This window comes from Fonsecaea multimorphosa (assembly GCF_000836435.1).
Source record: "Fonsecaea multimorphosa CBS 102226 unplaced genomic scaffold supercont1.22, whole genome shotgun sequence".
Lineage (NCBI taxonomy): Eukaryota > Fungi > Ascomycota > Eurotiomycetes > Chaetothyriales > Herpotrichiellaceae > Fonsecaea > Fonsecaea multimorphosa.
In genome coordinates this window covers 367,696-394,356 of record NW_015971656.1, presented here as the reverse complement: position 1 = coordinate 394,356, position 26,661 = coordinate 367,696, and the positions used below count along the sequence as shown (strand labels likewise).

Here is a 26,661-nt window from a genome sequence, read left to right as displayed (position 1 = left end):
ACTGGCTACCGAGTATCCCAATCTCTGTCTCGCCAGTGTGAGGAGATTGAGAGGATGCTTCCCTTTTAGAGGCAGTCCAGAACTGGTCACGAACCCTATCCCTACGACAAGGAAGGCCATTGAATGCCCCAGCGTCAGCCTCTTCCATTCCAGCTTGATATTTGACACACGCATCAATGGCTGCTGCGTCTTCCACACGCCCTTCAACTCTGGCCGACCACCCAAGCCTCCAACCCGCATTTCACCTCACCATCGTCATCGGCCCTGCCACGGCCATCGGCTCGCTCTCGCGAGGCACCCCGTTGACGGTCGTCCCACTTGTTTCAGGCAGCTTTCTGAGCGAACCGGGCTTCCCCATCAGAGTGGACGCGAGGTTGAAGGGCCAGGGCGTGGACTATGTGCACAACGACCCGGATGGAGGACGGATGCGGTTGCGGAGTGATTTGGTGGTTGGGTGAGTTGTTCCGTTCTACGAAAGCTGGTATGGGAGGGTCTATGTACCTGTCCTTGTTCACACACAGAGCTTGAAAATGGCGAGAAAAGGGCTGATTGCTATCTGTGAGAGGAATGCTAGAGACAATAATGGAGAGGTCAGTTTCTCCTATTTGTGGCACCATCCATTTTCGCCCTCAGTTGTCGGTTTTGTTTGGTTTCCACGCCGAAACAGCATATCACGGGCATAATATAGCTGACTACCAGGTCTCCTTTTCTCTTCCCGTCTCTGCAGACGATACACATCCACTACACCGGAATAGTGGACATTACGAACGAGATGCGCCGCATCCTCGGGTTGAGTGCCAATGCCAAATCCACAGAGTTTGGCAATTCGTGTACGTGTCCTCCTAACGTCCTCGAACCTGGCCATTTTCTTTCCTTTACCCGATCCTGCCGCCGCCCCCCCCCCAAAAAACAAGGTCATTTGAAGGTTTGTGTTTTAATCGTGTGGAGCTGACGTTCGGCACCCTCTCTGGGGTCCACACCGGTTTGGAAAAGTCATCCAGGTGTCGTTTGAGACAGGATCGATGCGGTACAAGGCGTTGGAACAGGCACTGTTTGTCGGTGCTGGAAGGTTCATTGTCGGAGATGGCGGGCTCACTGTCGAGTATCGCATTAGTAAAGTGTGCGCAGGTCCCGGGGCTGCTGGCGAGGTTGGTGACGGCGGTGGTGCTGGCGAAGGAGGAGGAGAGGGAGCAAGTCAGGAAGCCTGAAAACTATTCTGCTCGGTCGTCATTAATGTTTTTCCGGGGCATCAAGGCGACACGCACGATGCGCCGTTTGCTGGTTAGATTGGATTACGCAAGTAACGGTGTCGTTTCGTCTGTTGCTGCCGCTCCTCCACCACCACTGGTGTCGATCCGTCCCTGTATATCCGGTGCTGTAGGCGTAGAAGCATCCTTCCTCCGCCTCCTCCAGCTCCACGCTGGCACCCAACTACCGCTCGGCCTCCACCAGCCGTGCTTTCTCCCCCTCCACTTCCTTCCGGCCCATCTCCCGAATCTCACCCCGGCCAAGATCAAGCACAAGCTCAGCAACGTGGCCAGCACCGCGACCACCACACTCAGAAACGTCATGCTCGAGCACCGGCAGCTAAACGGCCGGGCGCGCATTTCCCACCGCTCCCGCCATGCCAAGGGGCAGATGTCGGCGGATTTCAAGGGCGAGAGGATGCCGAATGGGTAGGGGTAAATGGTGTTGGGCACACAGGTCTGGGATGTCGCGCACCATGAGCACGGGTATGGGTTTGATGGAGACAGACATGCCGGGCAGTGCGGGCGGATCCAGCAGTGGAAGAAGAGATCGAGGTCGTCGCCTGGGACTATGCTGGATGTGTTGATACTGCTGAGGACGGCGGCCAGGTGTGGGGGGATACGGGGAGTGCTGTGCTCCATATCTCTATGTTTATACGCGGTATGTTTTGATTTAATCTACCCTGGGCTGGACTGTGAGCCCGGCGGTTCAAGAGAAAGGTCAATCGACGCCGAGCTCCCTCGCGCGCCTCTCCCAGCCGGCGCCGCTTTTACATGTAAACGCAAGCACTCACCTTCGGGCCGATCCGAGATATTTACCTCGTACTAGTTCTTGGTAGCAAAGTCTCCCTCTACAGCTTCCCGGCCTCGTATGGCCTATGTTCCCGCCAACACTGTGCAATCTCCCCCCTGGTACACACCCACACGTCCTGTTTCGAGGCGACATAGTCACAAAACCGCTTCAGCTCGGCGAACCGGCCGGGCTTGCCGACGATTCTGCAGTGCAAGCCGACAGTCATCATCTTCGGCTTCCCCTGCTGGCCTTCCTCGTACAGCACGTCAAAGGCATTCTTCAAGTAGGTGAAGAAATCCCCCGGCCCGCCAAAGCCCGTCGGCGTGTGGAACTTGAAGTCGTTCACGTCGTACGTGTACGGCACCATCAGCATGCCGACACAGTTTTCCTTGTTGCGCTTGCCCTCGGCGACCATGGCCTGCTCCGCGGGCACGTCGACCCAGTAGGGGATGTCGTCGCTGTAGCTGTCACTCTGCCACAGCAGCGGCAGGCCCATCTCGTCGTAGACGTCCCAGACCAGCGCCCGGCTCCGGCTCGACAGCCGCCCGTAGTACCAGCCGACGGGGTACTCGCCCGTGACGGCTTTCAGGCTCTCGAGGCCCTTGCGGATCATCTCCTTCTCCTGCTCGGCGGGCATATCCTCGTAATTCACCCACCGATAACAGTGGCTCGCGACCTCTGCTCCACTGCGCACCGTCCGCCTCGCGACCTCCGGGTTCGCCTCGACCGCTTTCCCCACCGCGTACAGCGTCCACTTGAATTTGTGCCGTTCAAACAGCGCCATGATCCGCCACACGCCCACGCGCGATCCGTACTCGTAGTCGCTCTCGACGTTGACCGCCCGCTGCTGCTGCCGCGGCGGGTACCGCCCCGCCGACTCCCACAGCGACGCCTCGGACGTCGGGTCGCCGTTCAGCACGCTGTTCTCGCCGCCTTCCTCGTAGTTGATCACGAATGAGAGCGCCAGTTTTGCGTTGTTGGGCCATGGCGCGGCGGGTGGGTCGGGCCCGTAGCCGATCAGGTCGCGCGGGAAGTCGTGGTGGGCATCCCATGTATAGGGTGCTATGTCGGGCATGGTGGTGGCGATATGGTTGTTGCCAGGGGTGGTGGTGATGATGGTGGTGCTAAGTGATAGATGAGGGAGGTGTGAATGGGAGATTGGTACTGTCTGTTCTTCGGCTGGTGGCAAGCTACTCAGGGCTGGCACACGGCTGTATGGTCTCGGCCTGTACTTGCAGTGCTTTTCTCTATGCGGAATGCTCCAGCGGCTCGATTGTTCATATCAGGTTGTCACGTCTGGTTATCAAGCCCGCGGTGAGTGGCCTCGGGCAGTACCCGGCGAAGGGACGACGTCTGTTAGGAGGTATTGCTGCTCACCACGATAGACAATCGTGGGCTTCGCCGATCTGACATCTCCTATACCCGTACACCATGTCTGGAGTTCTCCGCCCTCCCAGGGTTCTAGATAACAGGAGAGCAGCTCGGTGATTTCCTGTTACGGCACGCACGATGTTTCTCGTGGTGGTCAGTTGGAGTTCACCGTTGTAAGGCTGCGCACGGCAGTCGTGCAACTACTTTGTAATGACGGACCATCATTCCTCGGAAGGCGAGTAATCTGTATATCCACGAGCTCGTTCATCGAACGGCACCCAATAGAACCGGTCGCGTTCGTACTTTGTCAGCGCCTTGCCGTGTTTCAGGCGGGACACGAGATCAGGATTCGACGTGAAGTAGCGGCCGATACTAATCGCATCAGCCGTGCCGGACTCGACCACTCCCCAAACGTTGGTGTCATTGTAGCCGCCTGAGACGAAGAATGGGGTCGATCCCATGATTCTGCGGAAAGGCTCGAGGCTGATGTTCTCCCCAAGGGATTTCAAATATGAGTCTTTGGTGGCAGGGTCGATGATCTGCTCGAACCTTGGCTCGATGAAATGGATGTACGACATGGCTGGTATCCTCTGCTTGAGACCTTGACATAGATGAGACCAGATTTCCATTCTCTGCTGGCCATAAGACTGCAGGAAGAGACCGAAGGGCGATAAACGGAGAGCAACGTTGTCTCCTCCAACTGCCTCCGCCAAAGCCTCCATGAGCTCCAGGGGAAATCGGCAGTACCCTCCAACGGTGCCACCATACTCATCTGTCCGCTTGTTGATGTTGGTGCTGAGAAACTGCTCAACCAGATATCCATTGCCACCGTGGACCTCGATGCCGTCAAAGCCACATTCAAAGACAGCACGCTTGGCTGCGTCCACGAAAGCTCCTATAGTTCGCTTGATATCTTCGTGGGTCATCTCCTTTGGCGGATGATCGCTCATTTTGATGCTTTCTCCGCGACCTGGTGCCCCTCTGTCATCGTCAGGAGGAGCGTAGCGCGACTTGTGATTTCCTTCAAATGGGGTAGCACTGGGGCACACTGCGGTCGCGCCGGTGAAATGAGGCAAGCACGCTCTTCCTGCGTGCCAGAGTTGAGCGTAGATGTAGCCACCCTTGTCATGCACGGCGTCGACGACCGCTTTCCAGCCAGGTACCTGTTCGGGGAGAAACAATCCTGGCACGCAGGGGGAAGCTGACGCTTCAACCGTGGGATAGATGCCTTCTGTAATGATGAGGCCTCCGGGGGTTGTTCGTTGGGCGTAGTATATAGCACCAAGCTCATCATGACCCCAGGCACGGTTGGGTTTGCTGATGTATAAAGGAACCCCACGATTGCGGGTCATTGGCGCCATGACAACTCGATGGGAGAGTTTGATGCGGCCATTGGCAATGGCCAGCGGCGTGAAAAGGGCTGAGTTACCACGATCATGCAAGTGAAGACTCGGTGGCTCTCTGATGTCCGTCAAAACTGCTGTATTTTCAAGGCTCACAACGGCATCCGCGGGGGCTGTCGCCGCAACTGGGGGAACCGGAGGAGCAGGAGTGGCAGCCATATTCTGACGGACTAATAGAACGAGACCAAAGTTACCTCTAGGGACTCACTTAGCTGATATAATAACGGATTTTGAGATCACAGACATTGGCCGGGTCTCGCTCCTGTTTTGAGAGGAATGACTTGTCTACTGCATCCGGCTCATCGGCTACCTAGGTACGTACCAGAACGTGCTTGGTCATTACAAAACGAGAGCTGCCTCTGTTCAGACAGGGTACCTACCTAGTAGGTATGGTCATGCTCGATGTCCTGGCCTGTAGGGAAACTTGCTCCTAAAATGCTTCGCAATGTCGCGTCTTGTGGCTACCCAGACGCCTTCGTGCTCCTGAATATATTTCATGAAGTTTCGCAAGGCTTCCGAACGGCCCGGCTTGCCAACTATGCGGCTGTGCATCGGTATGTTCATCATCTTGCCCCCCTCGCGATATAGCATGTCGAATGTGGCCTTCAAATACTTCTCATACATGTCGCTCCCCACGAAGCCTGTTGGGAAGGTCAGCTATGCTGATCAATGTGCTCAGAAAGCTTACCTGGACTCATATGAAACTTTCCATCTGCCGACGGTCAGCGCTGCATTCTTATTGTTTCTTGTTATCTTTGGGAACTTACCATTGCAATCATAGTTGTAGGGGATAATGAGCATACCCTTCTTCTGCTCGTCCGGAAGATCCTTCTCTGCAGGGAGATCGGTCCAATATGGAACGTCGTCATTGTACGCCTCCGAGTTCCAAAGCATCTCGCTGCCAGCCTCCTGGAATGCCTCTGGGAAGAGTGCTTTAGTATTGGGGGTTCCCCGTCCGAAGTAGGCACCGACGGGCATCTCCCCGGACACATCCTTAAGAGCCTTCAAACTCTGAACAATATAGTCCTTCTCCTTCTGGAGATCATAGTCCCATATGTCTAGCCAGCGAAGGCCGTGCGTTGCAATCTCGTGGCCATCCCTCACACAAGCCTTCGCAAAAGTCGGGTTGGCCTGCATCGCTTGAGCAACCGCGTACGTCGTCCACTGGTAGCCGAACTCTTTGAAGAGACGCAAAAGCCGCCAGGCGCCAACACGACTGCCATATTCATACTCGGATTCCGCGTTGACATAGGGGGCGCCCTCCTTGAAGCCACCCGATGCTCCTTTCTCCCAGAGGTATGGCTCGGAATGGCCGTCGCCGTTATGATAGGTGCGCTCCGCTCCTTCTCTATAGCGGTGAGCCTGAGTCCAGCGCACATATTCCACCTACTCATACTCATAATTCAGCACAAAGGACACCGCGATGCGGGCTCCATTTGGCCACTGAGGATCGAAAGAGTCCTCGCCATAGCCTGAGCACCATCAGAGACACATTGTATGATACGCCTGGCCTGTGCGACTTACCCTTCAAGTCTCTCGGTATGTCGTATTTGGGATCGAGGTTGACCATGATGCTTGTGGCCTTGGAAGATTCTGACACAATGGTGTCGTTTCTAACTCTGCTCGCCTGTGCTCCTGAGCTGAATAGCCAATTCAGCCACCTGGTATCCAAGGGCTAGATTCGGCAAACGTATGGGATCAAAATGGTTTCCATCCACCAAGGCGGCCATCACCATGTATTGAAATATTGGGTCCGGTATTATTACGGCGAAACCATATAAGGAAATCTCCGTTGTTCTCGTTCTTGCGTTCCTTGTACATTGCCCGCTAGCCGCAACATGCATCTAAAAACCCGTCTCACTGTCTTATCATCGCTCAGAAAAACCTTCATGATCCTGGCAGGCCTTTATCTGTCAGCGACAGCCACGACCGGCCGGTATCGTGGCTATCATAGTGCCTTCACTCAGGAACATCTTGTGAGCCACCACAATGTCTGTTTTTTCACTCGATGTGTCCAAGGATAATCCGGTGACCACGGACGACCTGGATCGGGCATGCGAAATACTCGGAGTCTCCATCAAAAATGAGGAAAAGGCAGAGTATGTCAATCTCTTGGCCGTATACCACGATTCTATGGCCAAGTTGATGGCAGTCGAAGGTACATTGATATCTGTCCACCAACATGACTACAGCTGACTTGATAACAATACTAGACTACATCCCACAAGTTGACCATGATAGGTTCGAAAGGAGGAATGTCCATTTTCCTGAGCCTGCTGACAACCCCTACGGAGCGTGGGCTTGGAGGTGTGAGATCTCCGACAGGACTCCCGATCCAAAGGCACTCCTTCATGGCAAGACGGTGGCACTGAAGGACTGCATTGCGGTCGCGGGCGTTCCAATGCTGCTTGGCACGAACTTCTTTTCAGGCTATACTCCGGCCACAGATGCGGCTATTGTCACTCGTATGTTGAAGCAAGGCGCGACCATCTCAGGCAAGTCAGTTTGTGAGAACCTGTGTCACTCAGCGACATCACATACAGCATCGACGGGACTCGTGCATAATCCATACGCAAAGGGGTATGCTTCTGGAGGTTCCTCGTCAGGCTCCGCAGTCTTGGTGTCTCTTGGCCCTGAGAATGGAGGCGTGGACTACGCTATAGGCGCAGATCAAGGCGGGAGCATCAGGGTCCCTGCGGCGTGGTGCGGCATCGTTGGATTGAAGCCAACCTTTGGTCTCATCCCCTGGACTGGCGCTGGCAGTAACGAGCCTACGAATGATCACATGGGACCGATGACACGCGACGTCCTGAGCAATGCCCGGCTGCTCAAGGCTATAGCAGGTACGGACTTTGTGGATGACCGGTCATACGGTGCTCCGGCGCCGGAGAAGATTCCAGCCTATCATGAAATTCTAGCCGGGCAGCAGAAGCCTCAAGACCTAACAGGTATGAAGATTGGTATTCTGGTCGAGGGTCTCCGCACGCCTGCGCTCGATCCTAGGGTGAAGGAGTTGTTCCTCGCTGCAGCAGACAAGTTTCGAAGCCTGGGTGCAGAAGTTGAAGAAGTGTCCGTCCCTACACATGCAACGGCAAGTGCAGTTTGGACGGGCATCTCGAAGTTGGGAGGCTATGTGAATAAGACACTAGCACTGGGAGGCCGCAGAGGCTATCAACTCAACGATCTGAATCAGAAGCTATGGCCGCTGACTCAAGACAAATGGGACAATGCCATCCCATCGACTAAAAACATCTACCTGAACGGTGTTTATGCTCAGGATATGCAGAAATTCCCGGGCTTGTTTGGTAAAGCAACAAATCTCTCAATCAAGGCGCGTCATGGCTACGATGCAGCGCTCGGGGACTGGTCGTCAATCTCGACCTTTGTCACGGACTCCAAGCTCGAAGAAATGAAGCAGCAGAAGACGTTCGACGTCTTGATCTTACCAACATTGCCATTCGTTGCCAGATCACACCCCGAGCTCGGCGAGTCAGGTGCAATAGGCAATCCCTTATTGCAGCTGCAGAAACAAGTCGGCCTGACCGGAAATACAGCTCCTTTCAATCAGACCGGCCACCCTGCTCTGGCCATGCCTGTTGGAATGCTTGAGCCTACCGAAGGACCGCTTGCGGGAACCCAAACCAAATTGCCCGTCAGCATGCAAATTGTTGGCAAATGGTGGGACGAATTGACCGTGCTCCGAGTAGCATACGCGTGGGAGACTGCTGCTGGAGGTCCAGACGCCTGGAAAGAGTTGTAAACCACTCCCCTTGCTTTCGAAGTCCGGTGAGTCGAGTATCTCCGGCAGATGAACTGCATGGGCAATCGGCTCAGCACGGACGCGCTTTTTCCAGGCAGCCAGCCCGCCGGAGTCTTGAACGATGGATGTAGGCCTGGCACTAAACAGCGACCGTATCAGCAAGCCTCTCGGGAATTCCCACATTGGGAAGGTCCATCTCCACTTTGTCGAGGCGACTCTCCTCTGTGCATTATCAGTGTTTTTGCAGGGGTGGTCAGGCTTCTCTCAAGGTCTCGACCGTTGCGCCGCGCATACCCAGAACTCATGGGCTTATCATGCCTTTTTTTCTCTGCTTACCTGTATAAAAATCACGCCTAGGAACCATGTCACCGGGGCCAGTTGTCGTCTTACAATATCCGCCTAGACGTCCTCGCAGCAAACTCCCGTGCAACCATGGACAAGCAACAGGGTTCCGAAAAGATCGATCCTCTTCCCAGCCACGAGGGCGACGTGCCAGAAATCCTCAAGGAGTCCGATTTGGAGCGTGAAGTGTTCCAGATCACCGAAGATGGCGTCGACTTTCGAACCGTCACTTGGCCACGCGCTGCCATCGTTTTCCTGAAGATTCTCTTCGCTACCGGCGTCCTGAGCATTCCGGCAGCTATGTACGAGATCGGTGCCGTTGGCGGTGCTCTGGTTCTGCTCGGTTTCGGCATGCTGAACTGCTATGTCGGCAAGATACAGGGCGATTTCAGAAACAAGCACCCTAGTTGCCACTCCGTTGCTGACATGGTCGGAATCATGGCCGGCCCTCTTGTGAAGGAGCTCATCGGTGGGCTCTACATCATTGCATGGGTCCTGTGTGCCGGCGCTGGCATCAGTGGCACAAGCGTCGCGTTCAACGCACTCTCCGAGCACGGGGCCTGCACGGTCTGGTTCTCCTTCGTTTCGATGATCATCGTCGCGATGTCGGCCTCGGTGCGCACCTTCCAAAATCTCGGCTGGGTCGGTTGGGCTGGTTTCATCTCGATCTATGTAGCCGTTTTTATCCTCGTCGTTGCCGTCACCCAAGTTGACCGCCCAGCTGCAGCCCCCCCGTCTGGACCGTACGGTGAGCTTCATCACAGCCTCGATCTGCTTGGTGATTAACGACACCCGCGAATGAAGAATGCTAAGACCTCAATACAGACCTAGGATACCGCGCGATCGGCACGACCTCGTTTGCCGGCGGCATGGTCGCCACCACCACGATCTTCGTCTCCTCAGCCGGCACTTCAGCCTTCATCCCCGTCATCGCAGAGATGCGCCGCCCCCAAGACTTCAACAAGGCCCTCTACGTGTGCATGGCCTTCGTGACTGCCTCTTACATTACTTTCGCATCGGTCATCTACGCTTGGTGCGGCATCTGGATCACGGCGCCGGCGTTGGGCTCGGCAGGCCCGACAATCAAGAAAGTCTGCAACGGCATCGGCCTAGTAGGGCTTATCGTGTCGGGCGCCTTTTACAACCACGTCGCTGCCAAATACCTCTTCGTGCGCCTCCTGCGCCGCTCCAGGCACCTACAGTCCAATTCACTCGTGCACTGGACCACCTGGCTGAGCTGCGTGTTCGGGCTCGCCGCCCTCGCCTTCATCCTTGCCGAGGCCATACCCGTGTTCAACTACCTCGTCGCCCTCACGGGAAGCATGTGCTTCGCGCCCCTCGCGCTTATGGTCCCCGCGTGGATCTGGATGTACGATCACTCGCACTACCGCCGTGGCAGCATCGTGCAAAAGGCCTGGTACGCAGCGCACATCCTGCTGATGGTGTTTGGCGCCTTTGTATGTGTCGGCGGCACCTACGCCACCATAAAAAGTATCATCGATGCATATAAGAATCATACCATTGGTGAGTCCCCTCGTTTTGGCTCTCCACCCGTGTTACTCGGGTATATTTGAGCTAACATGCAGACAGGTGGTGCATTTTCGTGTGAGGACAATTCGGGGACTGTGCTGAGCTGAGGCGGTGAGCACTAAGTGTGCCGTTTTCAAATAGTTGATTCTGACGAAGGAAGGATGTTGGGGTGTGCTTTGAGGGCCATGTATCTGTGCGGTGCAAGTATAATTTCAACACTCTTCTTTGGAGAAGTTTTCTTTGAGAATGGTAGAGGGAAGCAGAAATACGAAGCTACCTAGGTGCCAAGGATCGGTTATGCCATGGTAAACCTGTTCGATAATGTATCCGAGAACGCATCTGTTATCCAAGAAGCATTGGGAGTCCATCTCGCACTTGCGTCCAAATCCATTGACTTAGAGAGCGTACTGGTGCCGCTACAATATAGGTCCTGCTCCTTTCTTATAGTAGGTACATAAGTCGTCCCCATTCCACGTTCTATTCGTTGGGTCTAACAGCTAGCGCAGCCACCTCACTTCTTTCTTCTCTTGGTGATCAGGCCACCCGCCGCTTTTCAGAGGGAGGTTGGGGGCGCATAGTTGCATCGCTGCGGCTGAATCGCCTGAGATGAGTTCCGCATCAATAATAATGAGGTTTGGCTGAATGGTGGCACCCACTCACTTAGCCTGACCTAACGTCTATATATCTAGGTACGTGTGCCCTCACCGTCGCCGCACTCAAGGCGACACCCGTTCTTCCTGCCGGCAGTGTGTTCCTGGTTTCTCTGCGCTTGTCTTTCCATTGGCCCGGGCACATGGTCGCCTCGACCACACCGCTACAGCGCGCTGGCCTTCGAGTCTCAATATATGGTGCTCTATCTTGGTCGGATATGTGGCACCAAGCATGACCTTGACCGCATCAAAGTTTGTCGGCAAGCTACCCCTGCTTTAAGCTATTCTCGGCCATCATCTCCCAATGGCGATGGATGCTGGCACGATTGCTGCTGTTGTGGCTCTGGTGGTCTCAATCTTGGCCATGTTCGTGGCATGCGCGCAAGCTATTCAACAGTATGTCATCACCGGCCAGCTGATTCGCATCTGCGATGGCGTGGTCTATGGCAAGATGCCTGGGCAGGGAAGGCGAGTGTGGGAATTCTCTCAGTTTCGCTTTCGAGTGGTCTACTCCATGCCACAAGTTGGCCTCAGGCCGAGCCTATGGTTTGACATTCTCCCGCAACATCACTCAGATTCCAAGGGCCATCTACCGCTTCCAGATCTGCGGCACACAGCCCACAGGCAAGGCAGTAATAGTTTCTCTTATGCTTTTGGTCATGTGCCACGTCGACAGATGCGCTCCGAGTACTCTGCCACCCCAGGAGAAGCTTCATGGGTATCATTCTGTCGAGTGGCGCAGCATGCAAGCGAGAGTGACCTTTTCTACGACCTGATCGATTCCGACGCCGACCGCTGTCCTTCGGATCTTCCAGCTGTTCCCATGCAAGTTTCGTTGCGAGATATTGCTGTCATTGCCATCATGGCCGGCATGAGGTGCACATACGCCTCGTTTGAGAAAAAGTCGTTATCCATGACTGGTGCAGTAGGGACAATCACATCGTCCTGGCATCCAATACTAGGCGCCACTATCCATTTCGCACCACGCAATTACAGCGCATTGTCCGACAGTGACGCTCGAATGGACGAGGTCCTGGGTCTTCGAATCGGCAGCGGCAGTATCAGCTCTAAGTGGATGGCGCGAATGGCGGACGTTATCATCGTGGCTGGCCGCCACTATGATGCGCATGATAGGTTGTCGTACGAAGAGTTTGAAGGTCATACTTGGGTCACGCTATCCAGAAGTCGTGCTATGGTCAAAGCCTCGACGTACAGTCCGTTGCGGCAGACCCATTCTCCAGTGCGCACATTCCGATTGCGGTCGATATCCCCCATCCGTGGTTCTCGGTCTCGGGGACGGAGCAGAGCTTCAACACGGTCCAGGTCCCTTCAAAGTGTTGTTTCCAGGACTGATGGGCCGATCGTTCTAAGACCCGTAGCAACGACGGAGATAGCAGAGGGGTTCACGGAAGTTGGCATTCGGCCAAGCAAGAATGACGGCGACTGGGCATTTGAGTCTGAAATCAGTGCATCGACCTCCGACTCTGGCGGTATCACTCAGCGCGAAAACGTACCCCAACATCTTTATCAGAAGCAAGAAAACACTGCGCCACCAAGAGATTCCAGTCATAAGCGTGCCATGGCTTACTTGCGCACACCTTTCCGTTCTATACATGCCATGATGTCGAGACACAATCCTACAGCCGATTTAGAAAACGATGGTATGACCGGGATTTCAATGATGACCACTGCGCAAGCCCAAAGGACGGGCAACCTGCAACCTGTTAAGCATGAACGACGCAGATCAACGAGTGTTCCCACAAAGCCCGAGCCGCAACAAAGCAGAGCAGATCATAGCGGTGGTCGCTATCAGCCGCCCAGGCTTGTGCGTCGAGGGCTAGATGGTCAGGTGTTACAAGATTACATAGCTGAGAAAAGGCAGCACCCCGGTGATACCGTCTTTACCGTGAACGGGAGACTGTTGCTGACTTGGCGATCCGATGCTGATTCAAGCTCTGACCTTCTTGGCCAATTCGGGGAGGCAGAGGGCTGGGTACGATCAGCAAACCAATTGCACCAGGATCGCGTGCTCTTTGCGATCCAAAAATGGCGGACCATGGTCGAAAAAAGGCGACAGCTTCGCGAAGAACCGAGTGGGCAGGACGATTGGGAGGTGGAAAGTCTGGAGACCTATCGTTCATCACCGGTGCCATCAAGCAGGGCGACCACTCCGGCATCAAGAAGGGACTCACGTTCAGGGTCGAGGGAAAGAAGGACCGGACAGAGCAATGGCGCCTTGACCCCAGGGCAAAATCTCGGGCCAGAAGCAAGAGGTCGAGTCAGAACGCCAAAAGGGGTGGCAGAGTCGAGATATCAATCTCCAAGTCCGCTTTCTGCCCGTCGCTTTCGACGTCGCAACAGCGATGGCGGATCTTTACCTGATCAAGTTCGTCGTGTTGCTTACGGCGATGAACCCATCGATCCCATAGAGGACGTGGACGGAACAGGGCCATCAGAAGGGAAGTCTGAAAACAAGGGTGGGACGCCGACTCGGGTTGTGGAGAATCAGAACGATCCAAAAGACGGCGAAGAGGCTACAGATCCCAAACGTCCACGTTCGACTTCGAAGAATCAACAGCTGCGAAAACCTAGGAGGGTGCAGATCATCCTACCAGAGCACGCAAATGACCCTGAACCTGAAATTGCCAGTATTACGACCGCCAGTAATGCGAGTGAACGAGAGAGTTCTACGGAGAGAACCCGGCCAGGTGTGGGGCCGTTGAAGAGAGGTGATATCCAAGACGGAGAACAACCAAGAGTCGCGGGCAATGTTGAGACGCGCCGCGTAAGTGATGAAGCGCAGTTAGGCAAAGAGAACATACCGCCAACTCCCGCACCAGCCAAGCCCATACTCAAGCCACCCACACGACATTTTCCTGAAGACGAGAATCCTATCCGAGAAGGAGTTGCGCCGTTGAGACATCCCATTGAGGAGGGGATTCCGGCCGGTGCACGATGGACCAAGATCAACCGCCGTCTTGTGAACCCGGAGGCATTGGAGAAAGGTCATGAAAGATTCGAGGAACGGGATGACTATGTCGTTGTCTTGCGGGTGCTTTCAAGACAAGAGATCATCAAGTATGCCGAGTTGACCAGAGAGATCAGGGAAGCGCGAGAGCAGCAACGGGATGCAGACAAGATGACCGAGTCTCCCGCTTCCATGTCCGACAGCGAGGATGACCATAACGACAACCAAGCCACAAATGAACCTAAAGATGCAGCAGCTCAGCAAGGACGTAGAACGTCCCCATCCTCCAGTCGTTTGTCTCACAGTCCCGAGACCAATTCTGCAACCCCGGCCGTCTCGATACCACCGACTCCGATCTCTGACAGAAACAGCTTCTCTTCCCAGACAGGGCCGCGTCGCCGTCGCGCATCTACACAATCTGATATCTCTGTTGGGGAGAGTCTGGAGAGCGAGAGTCAGGACCTGCGGAGAACCAGATCACGAAGCACGGGTCGACGATCGATATTCGGCGATGAATCGGGGACAGGGTTTGACACGAAGCCGGGAGCGGAGGAGAGGCCTTCACAGGGCTTGGTCGATTGGTTCTGGTTATCCCAAGCAGACGTCCTCCCTGGGTATTGTGCCACTCCCTGGCAAGGCAACTTCTCGGAGTCGACATGTTTCGGAGCGATCATGACCATGTTAGTGGCGCTCGAATACTACTACGCGGACGAGTCAACCTTACTGTATGTGGAGAAGCAAGCACACTGCGAAGAATGGATTCGTCAAGGAAGAAGCACGTATCCCAGCTACGCTATCAATGCCATGGGCGGCGTGGTGGTTTCGCGAAAGTATCCGCGGGTGAAATTTGAATGTCTGTCGGCCAAGATCCCTCCAATCGAGCTATTGGACTCGTACCGATACCAAGTCAACCGGTCCGGATTTGAAGGGTCTTCCAGGAGTGTTGTTGAGAGGCTGGGCGAGCTCATGTGTCTTGATTCCTGGCTGTCGATCTGCGGCCGGCTGCCTGAGATCTACGATGGCGGCAACGACCTGCTACGAAGCACGCCAGCGCTGGTGCAGAAGATCATGACCGACTTTGACTTCGAGTTCTCCCGCTTGAAACGCACGCCGGCAGAGGGAGGCCTGCAGCTCATCAAGGAGATGGCCGAGTCGATTGTCCACACACTGGAGAAAGAGTCTCTGTCAGAGGCGGAACAGCTCTTTGCGGTTGTGGCAATCCTGAGAACGGCCAAGATGGCCCTGTGTGTTATCTATGGGCCTGGCACGGCTCAGTTGAGAGACATCCTGGTGAACGATGTCCAGGTCTATCTCGTATAAACTATAGTAAAACCAGCATATAAGGCTATTGTTGGTCGATGCCAGGAGGAGTATGAAATATACAATGCTCGTTGGATGTTGGTATATACATATACACTCCATATGCGCGATGCCTAGAAGTGGATCAGGAGGAAATGCTGGCACATTAATATGAATACCTAGGTATATAAAAGGAATTCGGTGCTGCGCAAGTGTCAAGGGCCATATCATAGAGGTGGATATATGTACAGAGTTGGTAGCGATCTAAGGAAGTTGCAAACACCGAGGCACACGCGTATCGTATCATCACCATCATCATACGCAGCAGCCAAGTTTTTTGGAAAACAACCTTTGGGCGCCTGAATTGAATACACGCATCTCCTCCCCGCGTCCCACCGCGTCCTCATCAGGCGCACCATCACCAACCTCTGGTCCTCTTGTGTCAATGGCTCGGCAGCATAGCCTGAGGTCCTCAGGATTTCACAGTCAACGACTCCCGCCGCCTCCCATGAGGCTGGTGTCTTTGTGATGCGATCAATGTCACTCAATTTGACTGTTCCTCTATCATCATGTCTCGGCAGCCTCAGTCCACTGACTATAGGTACTGGCTGTCGAAATTGCGACCAGGGAGACCGCTGCTTGAAGCATGGATCCTGTCCGCCATCATTGTCTCCATCTCCAATACTCTGGCTCAGGTGATTGATGCGTACAAGAAAGAGGTAGGTACTGTGCGTACTGTCTATACATCTCTGTGTCTGTGTTCGATCTGCATCGAGGCAACAAGAATTGACAAAAGGGCCAGGAGGCATTTAGATTCGACCTCGCTCGACTATTGCGCTTTCTCTGCCTCGACCTCATCACCGCCCCGCTGAACTACAAGTGGCAGGAGGTGCTCGAGAAGACATTTCCCCGACACCACGACCCCGCCTCGTCCTCCCGCAAAGAGTACCACTCGATTCCGCTGGAAGATCGCGACGTGGAAAAGGACTCCAACGCCGACCAGGTGGAAAACGACGACCGTGAACCCCCTGTTGCTGAGGGGTCAAGTCCGCCGCGGCCGCCGCGGCAGCTGCGGGAGCAGCAACACTCACCCCCAACCCCAACAAGGAAGAGGAAGAAGACAAAACACAAGACCTTGCTGGCAAAGAAGAACTGGAAGAACATTTGGATAAAGTGGTTCATCGACTGCATCACGGTCGGCGCCATCCTCAACACGGTCGCCTTCCTGGTCATCATGGGCTTTCTGAACGGCCAACCCTCGAAAATCCCGCACAACCTGCGCACCCAGACCCTCACCATTATTGTGAATGGGTACAAGATATGGCCCTTTGCCAACATCATTGCCCACAGTGTCATTTCCTTTGAACGCCGCATCCCTTTCTTTGCCACCGTCGCCCTGTGCTGGAATGTATACTTGAGTCTGGTGGCCGAGAGGCTCTAGAGGAGACCGCCAGGGAATTTCAGTCTTGGCCGCCCGGCCCATCCTTTGGGCAAGGATCGGGTTGGGCTCCAGATTCACAGTCAATGATCTGGATCTACGCTCCGGTGTGGAAGAACTGGGAAGTTTTCTGCCTCGAGATGCTCGAAGCGGTGGCAGCGTTCGTCTCCCAAGTATTGTCCCGCAGTGGGAGAAATAGATGGATGCAACTTAACGCACAAAATACTTCATATTGTATGAAACCAATGGGTGGGCAAGTGCTGTTCCGCGAGTAGATGCCCTAGGATATGATGAGACAGCTCCAAGCCTAACTTACCTAGGTACCTTAGATTTATAATTTGACGTGCCTCTCACGGGCGCCAAATTTGGCCTTACATGGGCCCGTTTTGACTCACATGACCCCCCCTCCTCACACACATACACCAAAAAAAAGGAAGAAAGAGTAAAAAAAAAACAAAAAACAAAAAACAAAAAACAAAAAACAAAAAACAAAAAGAAGGGCGCAATCCAGGGTTCGAACCTGGGGCCTCTCGCATTTTACTTAGAGTAGTCCCTAAGCGAGAATCATACCACTAGACCAATTGCGCATTTGTTGTACTTGTTGTGCAAAATATTGGATGTTTAAATTATAACCTGCAACATAGACGATACCTAGCTGGAGGCAAGTAGCCGATCGCAAGGGCCAGATTAGGGGGGGCCCCACGGCAGCAGACACGCCACTGGTGCGCCGCAAAGAGCACGGCGCAGAACCACTCTTAATACGTCTAAGCGCAATCATAGGTACAGCGTGTCTCGACGGGCGACAACTTCCACCCATGCCAAAAAGGAACCCTGCGTGAAAATCGATCGAGGGCGTCATGGCATCTTCCATGGAGGTCCCGACCACCACCTCTGGCTACCGAATAGACCTCACGGCCGGCAGCTTCGATGGCCTCCGCCTGGACACGTCGATGCCCGTGGCGGCGCCGTTGGGTGCGCATGACTGCCTCGTGGCCATGCACGCCGTGTCACTAAACTATCGGGACATTGCGATGCCGCTCAGGCTCTATCCCGCCTACACCAAGGAAGACGTGGTGCCGTGCTCCGATGGGGCCGGCGTGGTGCTCGCAGTCGGCGACTCAGTAACGTCCCTGAAGATCGGGGATAAAGTATGTCCCACGTTCTTCCAGGACTTTGAAGACGGATACCCGACAAGGGAAAGCCGCGCGTCTAGTCTGGGTGGGTTAAACGACGGGGTGCTCAGGAGACACGCCGTCTTTGGCGCGAAGGGGTTGATCAAGGTGCCTCGATTTCTCACCGCGAGGGAAGCAAGTACCCTGCCATGCGCGGCTTTGACGGCGTGGAATGCTCTCTTTGGAGTCGAGGGACGCGCGCTGAAGCCGGGGGACTGGGTTTTGACGCAGGGCACTGGCGGTGTCAGTGTCTTTGCGCTCTTGTTTGCCAAAGCCCTCGGTGCGCACGTCGTCGCTACGACAGGTGATCAAGCCAAGGAGAAAAGACTACGCGATCTCGGGGCAGACCTCGTACTAAACTACCGCGAAAACCCGAACTGGGGCATCACTGCCAGAGAACACATTGAGAAGCAGGGAGGAACGGGAGCCCAACACATCATCGAGGTCGGCGGGGAAACCTCGATGGAGCAATCCCTGAAAGCCGTGGCGCCCGAGGGTATCATCTCCATCATCGGGTTCCTCGGCGGAGACCTCGGCGGTGGGAAAAAGAGGACCGGGTTCTGGGACTGCTTCGCCAGTGCCTGTCTCGTCAGAGGCGTGCTCGTGGGAAGCAAGAGGCAGTTTCGAGATATGTTGGCTTTCATGGAGGAGAAAGGTGTGAGGCCCGTGATTGATGAAAAGGTCTGGAGGTTTGAGCGGGCGAGGGAGGCGTACGAGTATTTGAGAGCACAGAAGTTCTTTGGTAAGGTGGTCATTGATATTGAGGAATGAAATCGAACTACGTACGAGATACCGACTACAACGTAGATGAAGGGGTTGCGAAATAGAGAGCGGCTGGCGAGGCTGGGCGCACACGTGACGAGGCTGAACCCCCCGAGATGACGTCCAAGCCAGCCACACTGTCCAACAACTCCTTCAAAGCTTCCTGTCACCTCCTTCCACCACAGGCTGGTCACTCGTCTTTACCTCAGACAAGCCGCCGCGTCTTCCTTGACAGAGGATCATGTACCTCGTATCCGTCCTCATCTTCGGTGATATCTGCCTCGGCGCACAGCGTTGACGATGTCATATACCGAGTAGTTCTCAGATCTGACGAGTCACCCGCAGCAGCAGCATGCCAATCCCAAGAAAAACTGACACTTTGTCATTGACACTGCGGCCTCTGTAAATCTTTCAACCGTATCATTTATCGTCATGGACACTCGATGTGTTCAAGCTGCTCTGTTCCCTCTCTTCTTGAAGAATGGACAATCTTGTGCCGAGATGGTACAGACTCCAGTTGCAATGGCGCAATCGTTGACTTACCTCAATGGCGCAGCGAGCGAATCTTGTCGGCAGAGGAGATAGCCCAACTCAATTGCAGCATCTCCAATATATCTACTGACTGCTCTCCAATGATGTCGACGGGAGATGACGGCGGTGCTTTGGGGCACTGGCGCTCACGCGGACTCTTTCGATCTGTCCTCTGGTTTGTCAAACACCAAACACTGGGTCAGTTTTCCTTTGAAGAACCCGACACTGAGAGGCGTTGCCTTTGCTGTAAGTTCTGTTTTACTCAAGAAGCAAGCAGGGCAAGCAAGTAAGCAAGCAAATGATGCAGAGCGCAAGCTTCGCGGAAGTGCTGCGGGACAAAGGAAGCCCCCTTCAACAATGAAGGAAAACGGCAAAGCAGCAATCCTTAGGGAAGGTATAAAGCCTGTGGAACACCCCCAGAAGCTGCACGATGTTGCTCTACTGACCTGTTTTATGCGCTTATATCTAAACATTCAGAATTCGTGGTCTGCGAAAGCAGAGCAAATTCGAAAAGGTCTGGGGATGGAGATGGATGAACAACAATACCAACGGACGAGTGAGACTGGTGGAAGAATGGCCCGGGTGTCTGTCGCACCTCCTCAACCTCGATAGCAGGAATGAGCCCATTCAATTCACTGAATGCAACCCAGCTTGGCGAGATAGGGCTTTTTCAAATTTCGAAGTCGCCAAGTACCTCACCACCAGGGCGACGAGTGCAAATATTTTCTCCTGCTGCAGACGAGCTCATCTTCAAACACACTCCATCAACCATCTCCATTTCGACAGTTCCACTGAGACAGGCACCTTCAGACTCTCCATCAAGCACCATTGCCACAGTTCCTTTGCCACAGAAACATCTCCATTTCCACAGTCCCGATTCTCTTCTGCCAGAGGCACGACCTTCTCCTCTTGACCACATCGTTTCTGCTGTCCTCCCTGCCACACCATCCTCGTCTTCTCCTCAACCCCACCAGAAACAGCAGCCACAGCCACAGCAACAATGGCTCCTCTCGCAGGTCTTTGGGCCCTGATGGCCGCTTGCTTGATGCTTTTCCAGGAGAAGGGGACCGACATGATCCTCTTCTTCAACCAGAAATCCGCACCCATTTTCCGCAACTTCCTGGCCATCGAGCCACCACCAGCCGTCACCACGACGCTGGTTTCGACCATCCACTCGACCATCCACCACGTCTCAACAATAACCGCTCCGCCAATAACCTCCACCACCACATTTTACGCTCCTGGTTACTCCGCTGTCGTCGTCACCCTCTCAACTCCTCCTGCCACGACCCCGACCACCACACCCCTCCTTTACGAACCCTTCCCGGCATTCAGCTATGCCGCGTGGCAGACAGTCGACTCTTGCATTCCGGAGGCCGGATGGGACATACTTGCCAAGCTTTTCGAGGGACTGGTCGCCCTTGGGACAGCACTGGCAGAGGCATGTGCGCACTGGGAACACTTCTGGGACACCTTTGATCTTGCGATCTGGGTTGAGACATACTGCCCGCCCCTTTCACTTCCACCATGGTACCCTCATCTTTACTCCTTCCTCTTTTGTCTCCTCTTTCTTGCTGGCGCTTCGCGTGTAATCGGCAGAGAGGACCGAAGACGACTTGGGGAGCGTCTGTACCAGAGATGGCTGGTGGAGCAAGATGAACGACGCATCACCAGACAGGAAGTTGCAAAAGCGCTCGATCAATACCGAGCACGGCGCGATGCAGGAGCCGCGGAGAGAACCGCAGGCCCTCTCCTCGACAGGGAGATGGACCTGGTGATGTTCTTCGCGCTCCAACGACTTCGGTACAAACTAGACCAAGTCGAGAAGGACTACCGTCTGGGCCCTGTGCTGTCATCGAGGGGCATCATCCCGGCAGTGGAAGCGGAACGCGCTGTCATGGAGGCGATGTGGGACAGACGATGCTCGCCTGTCCTGAGATTCATCTACTCCCTGTGTCGCTCCGTCTGGACCTTCACGCGGGAGGCCATTGCCTTCTGGGGTGAAGAGTTGTTCTTGGAGGTGTGGGAGACGATCTTGCCCGTCTGCCTCCTCATGTCGGTCCTCGCCATTGCCTTTGTCCTAGGGACATTGGCCTTGGCCATAGGGTTAGTCGGCAGTATCTGCTGGCTATCCCTGATGGGGACGACAATCGGCGCCTCCGTTGCAAGACCGGTGGTCGAAGGAGCGAAGGGCTTCGTCAGCGAACTGCTGCGCCCGGAGCCTCCTTCGTCCACTGGCAACGAGGGGTTGTCGAGCCAGCAAACAGAAGCTGGTGAGGATGAGCAGAGGGCTAGGAAGAGGAGGAGAGTGGATTGATTCGTCAGGATGGACGGGTGGAGGATTGGGGGGTTGTTAGTTGGCCAGGTCACAGGCTACCTCGTACAGGAGTGTCAGAATGGACAGGTGGAGGACTTCAGAGGGTGTATTGTCAGTTGGCCAGAGCAAGAGAGACCGAATCGTCAGGACGGACGGGTGGAGGATCGGCATGCTCATGAGGCAGAGAGTGACGGTAGAAGACCGAATGGGAGATAGTGAACCACATTGTTGTTCTCGTGGTGCTCCTTGATGACTGCAGTGATAGAGTGGCTTCTCGGTGTTTGCTGCAAGATCCAAGGCCGCGTAGCGAGTAGAGGGCGCAACCAATGGCCAGTCCTCAGTGACATGGTTGTGACATGTTTGCCCAAGACCCACGCAGGTTCTATTGGGGGTTTGGCCAGTCCATCCAGCAGCTGACAAGGGCTTTTATTGGCATCGGAAGCAGCAGCAGCAGCAGCAGCAGGGCGTAGTGGACGTAGTGGACGTAGTGGAAGTGGATGAAGGGGGTGAATGTTTTCCTTCTTCTTCTTCTGCCTGCGCCGCCCAACTAAATTACGTCATTTGATCTCGCACTCAAAAGACTTGCGCAGGGCGTTGCACGTCGCTGATACCCTTCCACATTTCCTATACTATTGCCATGCTATGTTCCAGGGCGCACGATCCAGTCGATCCTACCTAGCTAGCGACACATCTCAGAGCTTTTCCACGCACTTTACATAGGTACACTACAACCCTCGCTGCGTTTTTACCAGGCTCGGAAAGACCCAGCGAGCGGCGCTTCGAGAGGCTTCGTCGGTCTTAATGCAAGTTTTGCGGATCATATAAGCGAAGGCCGAGCAGAGCCGCGAGCTACATTACGTCCTCGAGAGCTACAGGGACAGCTACCTCAACACCTACCTATATACTACCTGTTTGAACCTCTTCCTCGTCTTCCAATTCAGACGTTCGAGTAACCACGACTCCGGTACGACACACGAGAGAACCCCCAACAATATGGCAGACTCTCAAGAACAAGACCGAGAACCTCCTCAAAGCACATCCTCCAAGATCCTCCGCCCCGTCAAGGCCTTCATCAAAGAACTCGGCCTCGTCACCCTCTACCACTCTCCCACCGACACAAAAATCCTGATCCTCCAACGCTTCGTCCGCCTCTTCGCCTACGGCGGCTCAACGCTGATCCTCGCCTCGTACCTCTCCGACCTGGGCAACGAGGATGCCCGGATCGGCTTGTTCATGACCCTGACGCTGGTCGGAGATGTCTTTATCAGTTTTCTGTTGACCCTGATCGCCGACCAATTGGGCCGAAGATGGATTCTCGTATTGGGAGCCGCGTTGATGTCGGCTAGCGGCGTGATTTTTGCTCTCAGTGGGAATTATTGGGTTCTACTCGCCGGGGCTATTCTGGGCGTGATCAGCCCTGCTGGCAATGAAATCGGCCCCTTCCGCGCCATCGAGGAGTCCACCATCGCCCATCTCACCGCCAGTGCCGACCGCAGCGACATCTACGCCTGGTACTCCCTCATCGGGACCGCGGGCACAGCACTGGGATTCATCGGGTGCGGCTGGATCATCACCTTGCTCCAGGAGAAAAAGCACTACGACTCCGTCGAGGCCTATCGCATCATTTTCTTCATCTACGCGGTCGTTGGGGCTGTCAAGCTATGTCTGGCTCTTATGCTGAGTAAAGAGTGCGAAGTTGACGCTCAGCCAAAATCTGCCAACGCGACCGAAACGGCGCCCTTATTGGGCAATGACCGTGGAGCGCCGCAGAACAAGGACGACGATCTTAAAAAGAAACGGCGATGGAGACTTCTCCCTGATATCAGTAAAGAGAGCAAAGTCGTCCTGGTGCAATTGTGTGTCTTGTTTGCCTTTGACAACTTTGCTTCCGGATTGGCGCCATTGTAAGCATTTTTGATACAAAGATTCTCCCTGGATGTTGGCTAATAAGTTACAACTGCAGATCCTGGGTGACGTACTTTTTCAAGCGAAAGTTCAATCTGCCCGAGGGCAAGCTCGGGTCGATATTCTCTGTTACCGGCATCATCTCTGCCCTTTCTATGCTCGTGGCATCCTCCATCTCAAAGAGGATAGGGAACGTCAAGGTAAGAAATCTCAGAGAGCCTCTCAAGAACGCTACAGCGCTGACGAATATATATCCAGACCATGGTCTTCACCCACCTCCCCTCGGCGATCTGCCTCGCTTTGATCCCTATTCCATCCACCCTACCTGGCGCCCTCGTCTTCCTGATCGGCCGTGCCTGCACACAAGTCATGGACGTGGCCCCGCGCTCTGCCTTTCTTGCCGCCATTGTCTTACCACACGAACGCACGGCCGTCATGGGCACTATCAACGTGGTCAAGACGTGCGCGCAGAGCATGGGACCCCTTATCACCGGCGTTTTGGGAACGAAGAATCACTTCTGGGTCGCTTTTGTCGCGGCGGGGTCACTCAAGGCGACGTATGATTTGGGGCTATTGGCACTGTTTGCGGAGCGGAAGAGTCGGGAGGAGAGGATCGCGGAGAGGGGAGATGAGGAGAGCGAGGGCACGTCGAACGCGGGCTGAAAGGAATGTTGACACCGCACAGCCATCGTGGTGCTATATCGTGTTCTGGGAAATGTGACCTTGGAAAAGGTCCAGTGTCACGGAAACTATGTATTTCTAACAGAAGCAGCTGAATTCGAAGAATGTGAATCATAAGTATCTAGCTCAGGCCCATTAGGTTATCAGGGGGTTCATATTCATGATTCTCGAATCCTAGGCTGTTCCAAGGAACACAATCCCAAGATTGCTTGTTTTGTTCTATGTAGAGGGTCATCAGCGACTTTGCATTTTTTCTTTTGTGAATCTTTTTTGACGCCCGGAGGGAGTGCAGGTCATCCATCATTGAAGATGAAAGGATATAGGATATAGGATACGATACCGAACCGGACCGGACCGAATTCGACGCCGACGCCATGCCATGTTCAGTTCAATACGTACAGTTGTGCGTGGGAACAACAAAGAGGCCAGAGGTAGACGGGGACAATGAGTAGGACCAGAAGGAGGACGGGAAGACACCCTCTACCCGTTCCAACTCCCGCCACCCACCCAAAATCTCAAGCTCAAGCGCTTCCGTTCTGCTGTGTCGTCTCTGACGCCTTGATTTCCCCTCGAATGCCTCCCTTGCCACCTATTTCCCGCGCCGCGATTGAGACCGCCATCTCCGCGTCGACGTTGACCATCACCTCGATCTTGGACCCCTTCTTCAGGCCCCGGAAGACAAATTCCCCCAACGGCCGTTTGGGCCGCCAGACTTTCTCGCGGATTTCTTCAGGCTCGTCGTCATCATCTTCGTCATCATCGTCTTCGTCGTCGTCGTCGTCATCTTCGACTGTCGCTTTCGTTCCGTTGGTGGCGGGTTTCGTCTTAGGTTCTGGGTGGGTGACTACGATCTCGCGTTCGCCTTCGCTGATTCGGAAGACAACATCGCCACTGAGACCCTCGATGACTCTGGTTCTTCGAGCCGGGACGGCCGTGTCGGGTGGGATGATCACGTTGAGCACGTCGTCAGGCTGGCCTGTTATTTGATAGCCGATGGCGGCGGACAGGTGAGGCGTGACGGTGACCATCTCATGCGTTGATTGATCGATATCTTCTTTCTCGAACTCTTGGATCAGGGATGCTTGCAGAGCGGCTCCTCTTGCCGACAACTCCGAAGGGTTCAGTGCTGTGGGTGTCGTGGCTGGGGCGAGGACCTGTGTCGACTCCGGGAATAGTGCTTCGATGTTCTTCGCAATCTTGGGTGTATGAGACGTGCCGCCGGACATGATGACCTCGTCGATATCCATCACATCCAGTCCAGCTTTCTTGATCACTTCCTCGACAAGTCGGGTAAACCGTCCAAAGGTCTTTAAGGCAAGAATTTCGTACCGGGTCCTGTTGACCGTCGACCTGAAATCGATGCCGTCTGCCAGGCTTTCGACGCTGAAAGTGGCGCTGTTGCTCTGGCTGAGACCCTTCTTGACTGCTTCAGCTTCGAGCTTCAGCTTGGCCAGGCTCCGCTCGTTCTTGCGCGGGTCGGACTTGTGCTTTTTCTCAAACTCCTTGGCAAAATGGTCAACCAAAACCTGGTCCAGTTGGGTGCCGCCCAATTCGTAGTCGTGTGCAGTGGCCAAGATGCTGTACATGCCTCCTCTTGACGCCACCACGGCGACATCGGATCGGTTTCCTCCAAAGTCTGCGACAAGCACGATCTTATCGGCGCTGCTGGCATCTGAGGACCGCGAATCGTAGGCAAGAAGGGCTGCGATCGGCTCAGGCATGAACTGCAGGATTTCCACCTGGATGTTGGCAGCGGCTTTCGTCAAAGCGGCCTTTTGTTCCTCGTTCGTGTCTGTGGGCACAGCGACCACAGCAGACGTTACAGTCCTGCCAGTGAAGTCGGATGCCGAATTCCTCAAACGCCTCAAATGACGTGCAGCAATCTCCAACACGGGGATTTTGTTTTCGGTTTCGCCGTCTGCGGTGTCTCGAATAGCAAAGGCGATCTCGCCCTTTTCCTCGATGGGGTGTGCGGAGGCATGGCACGGGGTGGGATCAATGGACTTGTACTCTTTGCCAACGAAATCCCTGAAGAATGCGACGGTGTTCTTGCTGTTCCGCACCAGCTGCGCCTTTGCCTGCGTACCGTGAAATTCCTCCCCTTCAATGTAAGATAGGATGGACGGGATTTGTCGGTCTCCTTCTTCGTTTGCAATGACCTCAACTTTGCCTTCGCCTGAAATATGCGCGATTGAGCTGTACGAATTTCCAAACGAGATACCAATGGCATAAGGTTCGGGCGACCCTTGGGGTGCAACCCCGTTCGTTTCGTCACTCATGGCTCGATTCCAGCAGGGCGCAACTCGAAGAGAGGGGTTCGCGTGTTGGTGAGACACTGTATGTACACGAGTATCCTGAAAGACTCCTGGTCCTGGGAACCAACCACAGTTTTGCGAATCTGAATTGACAAAAACCCTTGGGAACTTTTTTTTTGAGCCTTGCGGCGGGTATTCGCGGCTCGAGGAAGGTTAAGCGAGTTTGGCCTCAGCCTC

The 26,661-nt window shown here is 54.6% G+C and overlaps 12 protein-coding genes and 1 non-coding gene across 13 annotated transcripts; 8 read left to right on the top strand and 5 right to left on the bottom strand.

The window, feature by feature from the left end:
- Nucleotides 1–176: 176 nt before the first annotated feature.
- Z520_09148 (uncharacterized protein) lies at nucleotides 177–1,680 on the top strand (the record flags this gene model as incomplete). The annotated part of the gene is made up of 3 exons (XM_016779643.1): nucleotides 177–454; nucleotides 700–830; nucleotides 1,115–1,680. 3 exons carry the CDS (start codon nucleotides 177–179, stop codon nucleotides 1,678–1,680), a joined length of 975 nt encoding a protein of 324 aa, XP_016629354.1.
- Nucleotides 1,681–2,098: 418 nt separating this feature from the next.
- Nucleotides 2,099–3,115, bottom strand: Z520_09147 (uncharacterized protein; the record flags this gene model as incomplete). Its single annotated transcript, XM_016779642.1, has 1 exon — nucleotides 2,099–3,115. One exon carries the CDS (start codon nucleotides 3,113–3,115, stop codon nucleotides 2,099–2,101), a length of 1,017 nt encoding a protein of 338 aa, XP_016629353.1.
- A 517-nt stretch (nucleotides 3,116–3,632) lies between these two features.
- On the bottom strand, nucleotides 3,633–4,973 carry Z520_09146 (uncharacterized protein; the record flags this gene model as incomplete). The annotated part of the gene is made up of 1 exon (XM_016779641.1): nucleotides 3,633–4,973. The coding sequence occupies one exon, from the start codon at nucleotides 4,971–4,973 to the stop codon at nucleotides 3,633–3,635; it is 1,341 nt and encodes a 446-aa protein (XP_016629352.1).
- Nucleotides 4,974–5,207: 234 nt separating this feature from the next.
- On the bottom strand, nucleotides 5,208–6,384 carry Z520_09145 (uncharacterized protein; the record flags this gene model as incomplete). Its single annotated transcript, XM_016779640.1, has 5 exons — nucleotides 5,208–5,455; nucleotides 5,503–5,526; nucleotides 5,582–6,162; nucleotides 6,211–6,286; nucleotides 6,339–6,384. 5 exons carry the CDS (start codon nucleotides 6,382–6,384, stop codon nucleotides 5,208–5,210), a joined length of 975 nt encoding a protein of 324 aa, XP_016629351.1.
- Nucleotides 6,385–6,803: 419 nt separating this feature from the next.
- Nucleotides 6,804–8,574, top strand: Z520_09144 (uncharacterized protein; the record flags this gene model as incomplete). The annotated part of the gene is made up of 2 exons (XM_016779639.1): nucleotides 6,804–6,972; nucleotides 7,028–8,574. 2 exons carry the CDS (start codon nucleotides 6,804–6,806, stop codon nucleotides 8,572–8,574), a joined length of 1,716 nt encoding a protein of 571 aa, XP_016629350.1.
- Nucleotides 8,575–9,006: 432 nt separating this feature from the next.
- Z520_09143 (uncharacterized protein) lies at nucleotides 9,007–10,553 on the top strand (the record flags this gene model as incomplete). The annotated part of the gene is made up of 3 exons (XM_016779638.1): nucleotides 9,007–9,664; nucleotides 9,742–10,440; nucleotides 10,507–10,553. 3 exons carry the CDS (start codon nucleotides 9,007–9,009, stop codon nucleotides 10,551–10,553), a joined length of 1,404 nt encoding a protein of 467 aa, XP_016629349.1.
- An 847-nt stretch (nucleotides 10,554–11,400) lies between these two features.
- On the top strand, nucleotides 11,401–15,384 carry Z520_09142 (uncharacterized protein; the record flags this gene model as incomplete). Its single annotated transcript, XM_016779637.1, has 1 exon — nucleotides 11,401–15,384. The coding sequence occupies one exon, from the start codon at nucleotides 11,401–11,403 to the stop codon at nucleotides 15,382–15,384; it is 3,984 nt and encodes a 1,327-aa protein (XP_016629348.1).
- A 548-nt stretch (nucleotides 15,385–15,932) lies between these two features.
- Z520_09141 (uncharacterized protein) lies at nucleotides 15,933–16,804 on the top strand (the record flags this gene model as incomplete). Its single annotated transcript, XM_016779636.1, has 2 exons — nucleotides 15,933–16,082; nucleotides 16,160–16,804. 2 exons carry the CDS (start codon nucleotides 15,933–15,935, stop codon nucleotides 16,802–16,804), a joined length of 795 nt encoding a protein of 264 aa, XP_016629347.1.
- Nucleotides 16,805–17,300: 496 nt separating this feature from the next.
- On the bottom strand, nucleotides 17,301–17,388 carry Z520_09140. The gene has a single exon. It is a non-coding gene; the product is annotated as a tRNA-Pro (tRNA).
- A 282-nt stretch (nucleotides 17,389–17,670) lies between these two features.
- Z520_09139 (uncharacterized protein) lies at nucleotides 17,671–18,744 on the top strand (the record flags this gene model as incomplete). Its single annotated transcript, XM_016779635.1, has 1 exon — nucleotides 17,671–18,744. One exon carries the CDS (start codon nucleotides 17,671–17,673, stop codon nucleotides 18,742–18,744), a length of 1,074 nt encoding a protein of 357 aa, XP_016629346.1.
- Nucleotides 18,745–20,266: 1,522 nt separating this feature from the next.
- On the top strand, nucleotides 20,267–21,583 carry Z520_09138 (uncharacterized protein; the record flags this gene model as incomplete). Its single annotated transcript, XM_016779634.1, has 1 exon — nucleotides 20,267–21,583. One exon carries the CDS (start codon nucleotides 20,267–20,269, stop codon nucleotides 21,581–21,583), a length of 1,317 nt encoding a protein of 438 aa, XP_016629345.1.
- Nucleotides 21,584–22,576: 993 nt separating this feature from the next.
- Z520_09137 (uncharacterized protein) lies at nucleotides 22,577–24,151 on the top strand (the record flags this gene model as incomplete). Its single annotated transcript, XM_016779633.1, has 3 exons — nucleotides 22,577–23,487; nucleotides 23,547–23,688; nucleotides 23,747–24,151. 3 exons carry the CDS (start codon nucleotides 22,577–22,579, stop codon nucleotides 24,149–24,151), a joined length of 1,458 nt encoding a protein of 485 aa, XP_016629344.1.
- Nucleotides 24,152–24,690: 539 nt separating this feature from the next.
- On the bottom strand, nucleotides 24,691–26,448 carry Z520_09136 (uncharacterized protein; the record flags this gene model as incomplete). Its single annotated transcript, XM_016779632.1, has 1 exon — nucleotides 24,691–26,448. The coding sequence occupies one exon, from the start codon at nucleotides 26,446–26,448 to the stop codon at nucleotides 24,691–24,693; it is 1,758 nt and encodes a 585-aa protein (XP_016629343.1).
- Between the last annotated feature and the right edge of the window lie 213 nt (nucleotides 26,449–26,661).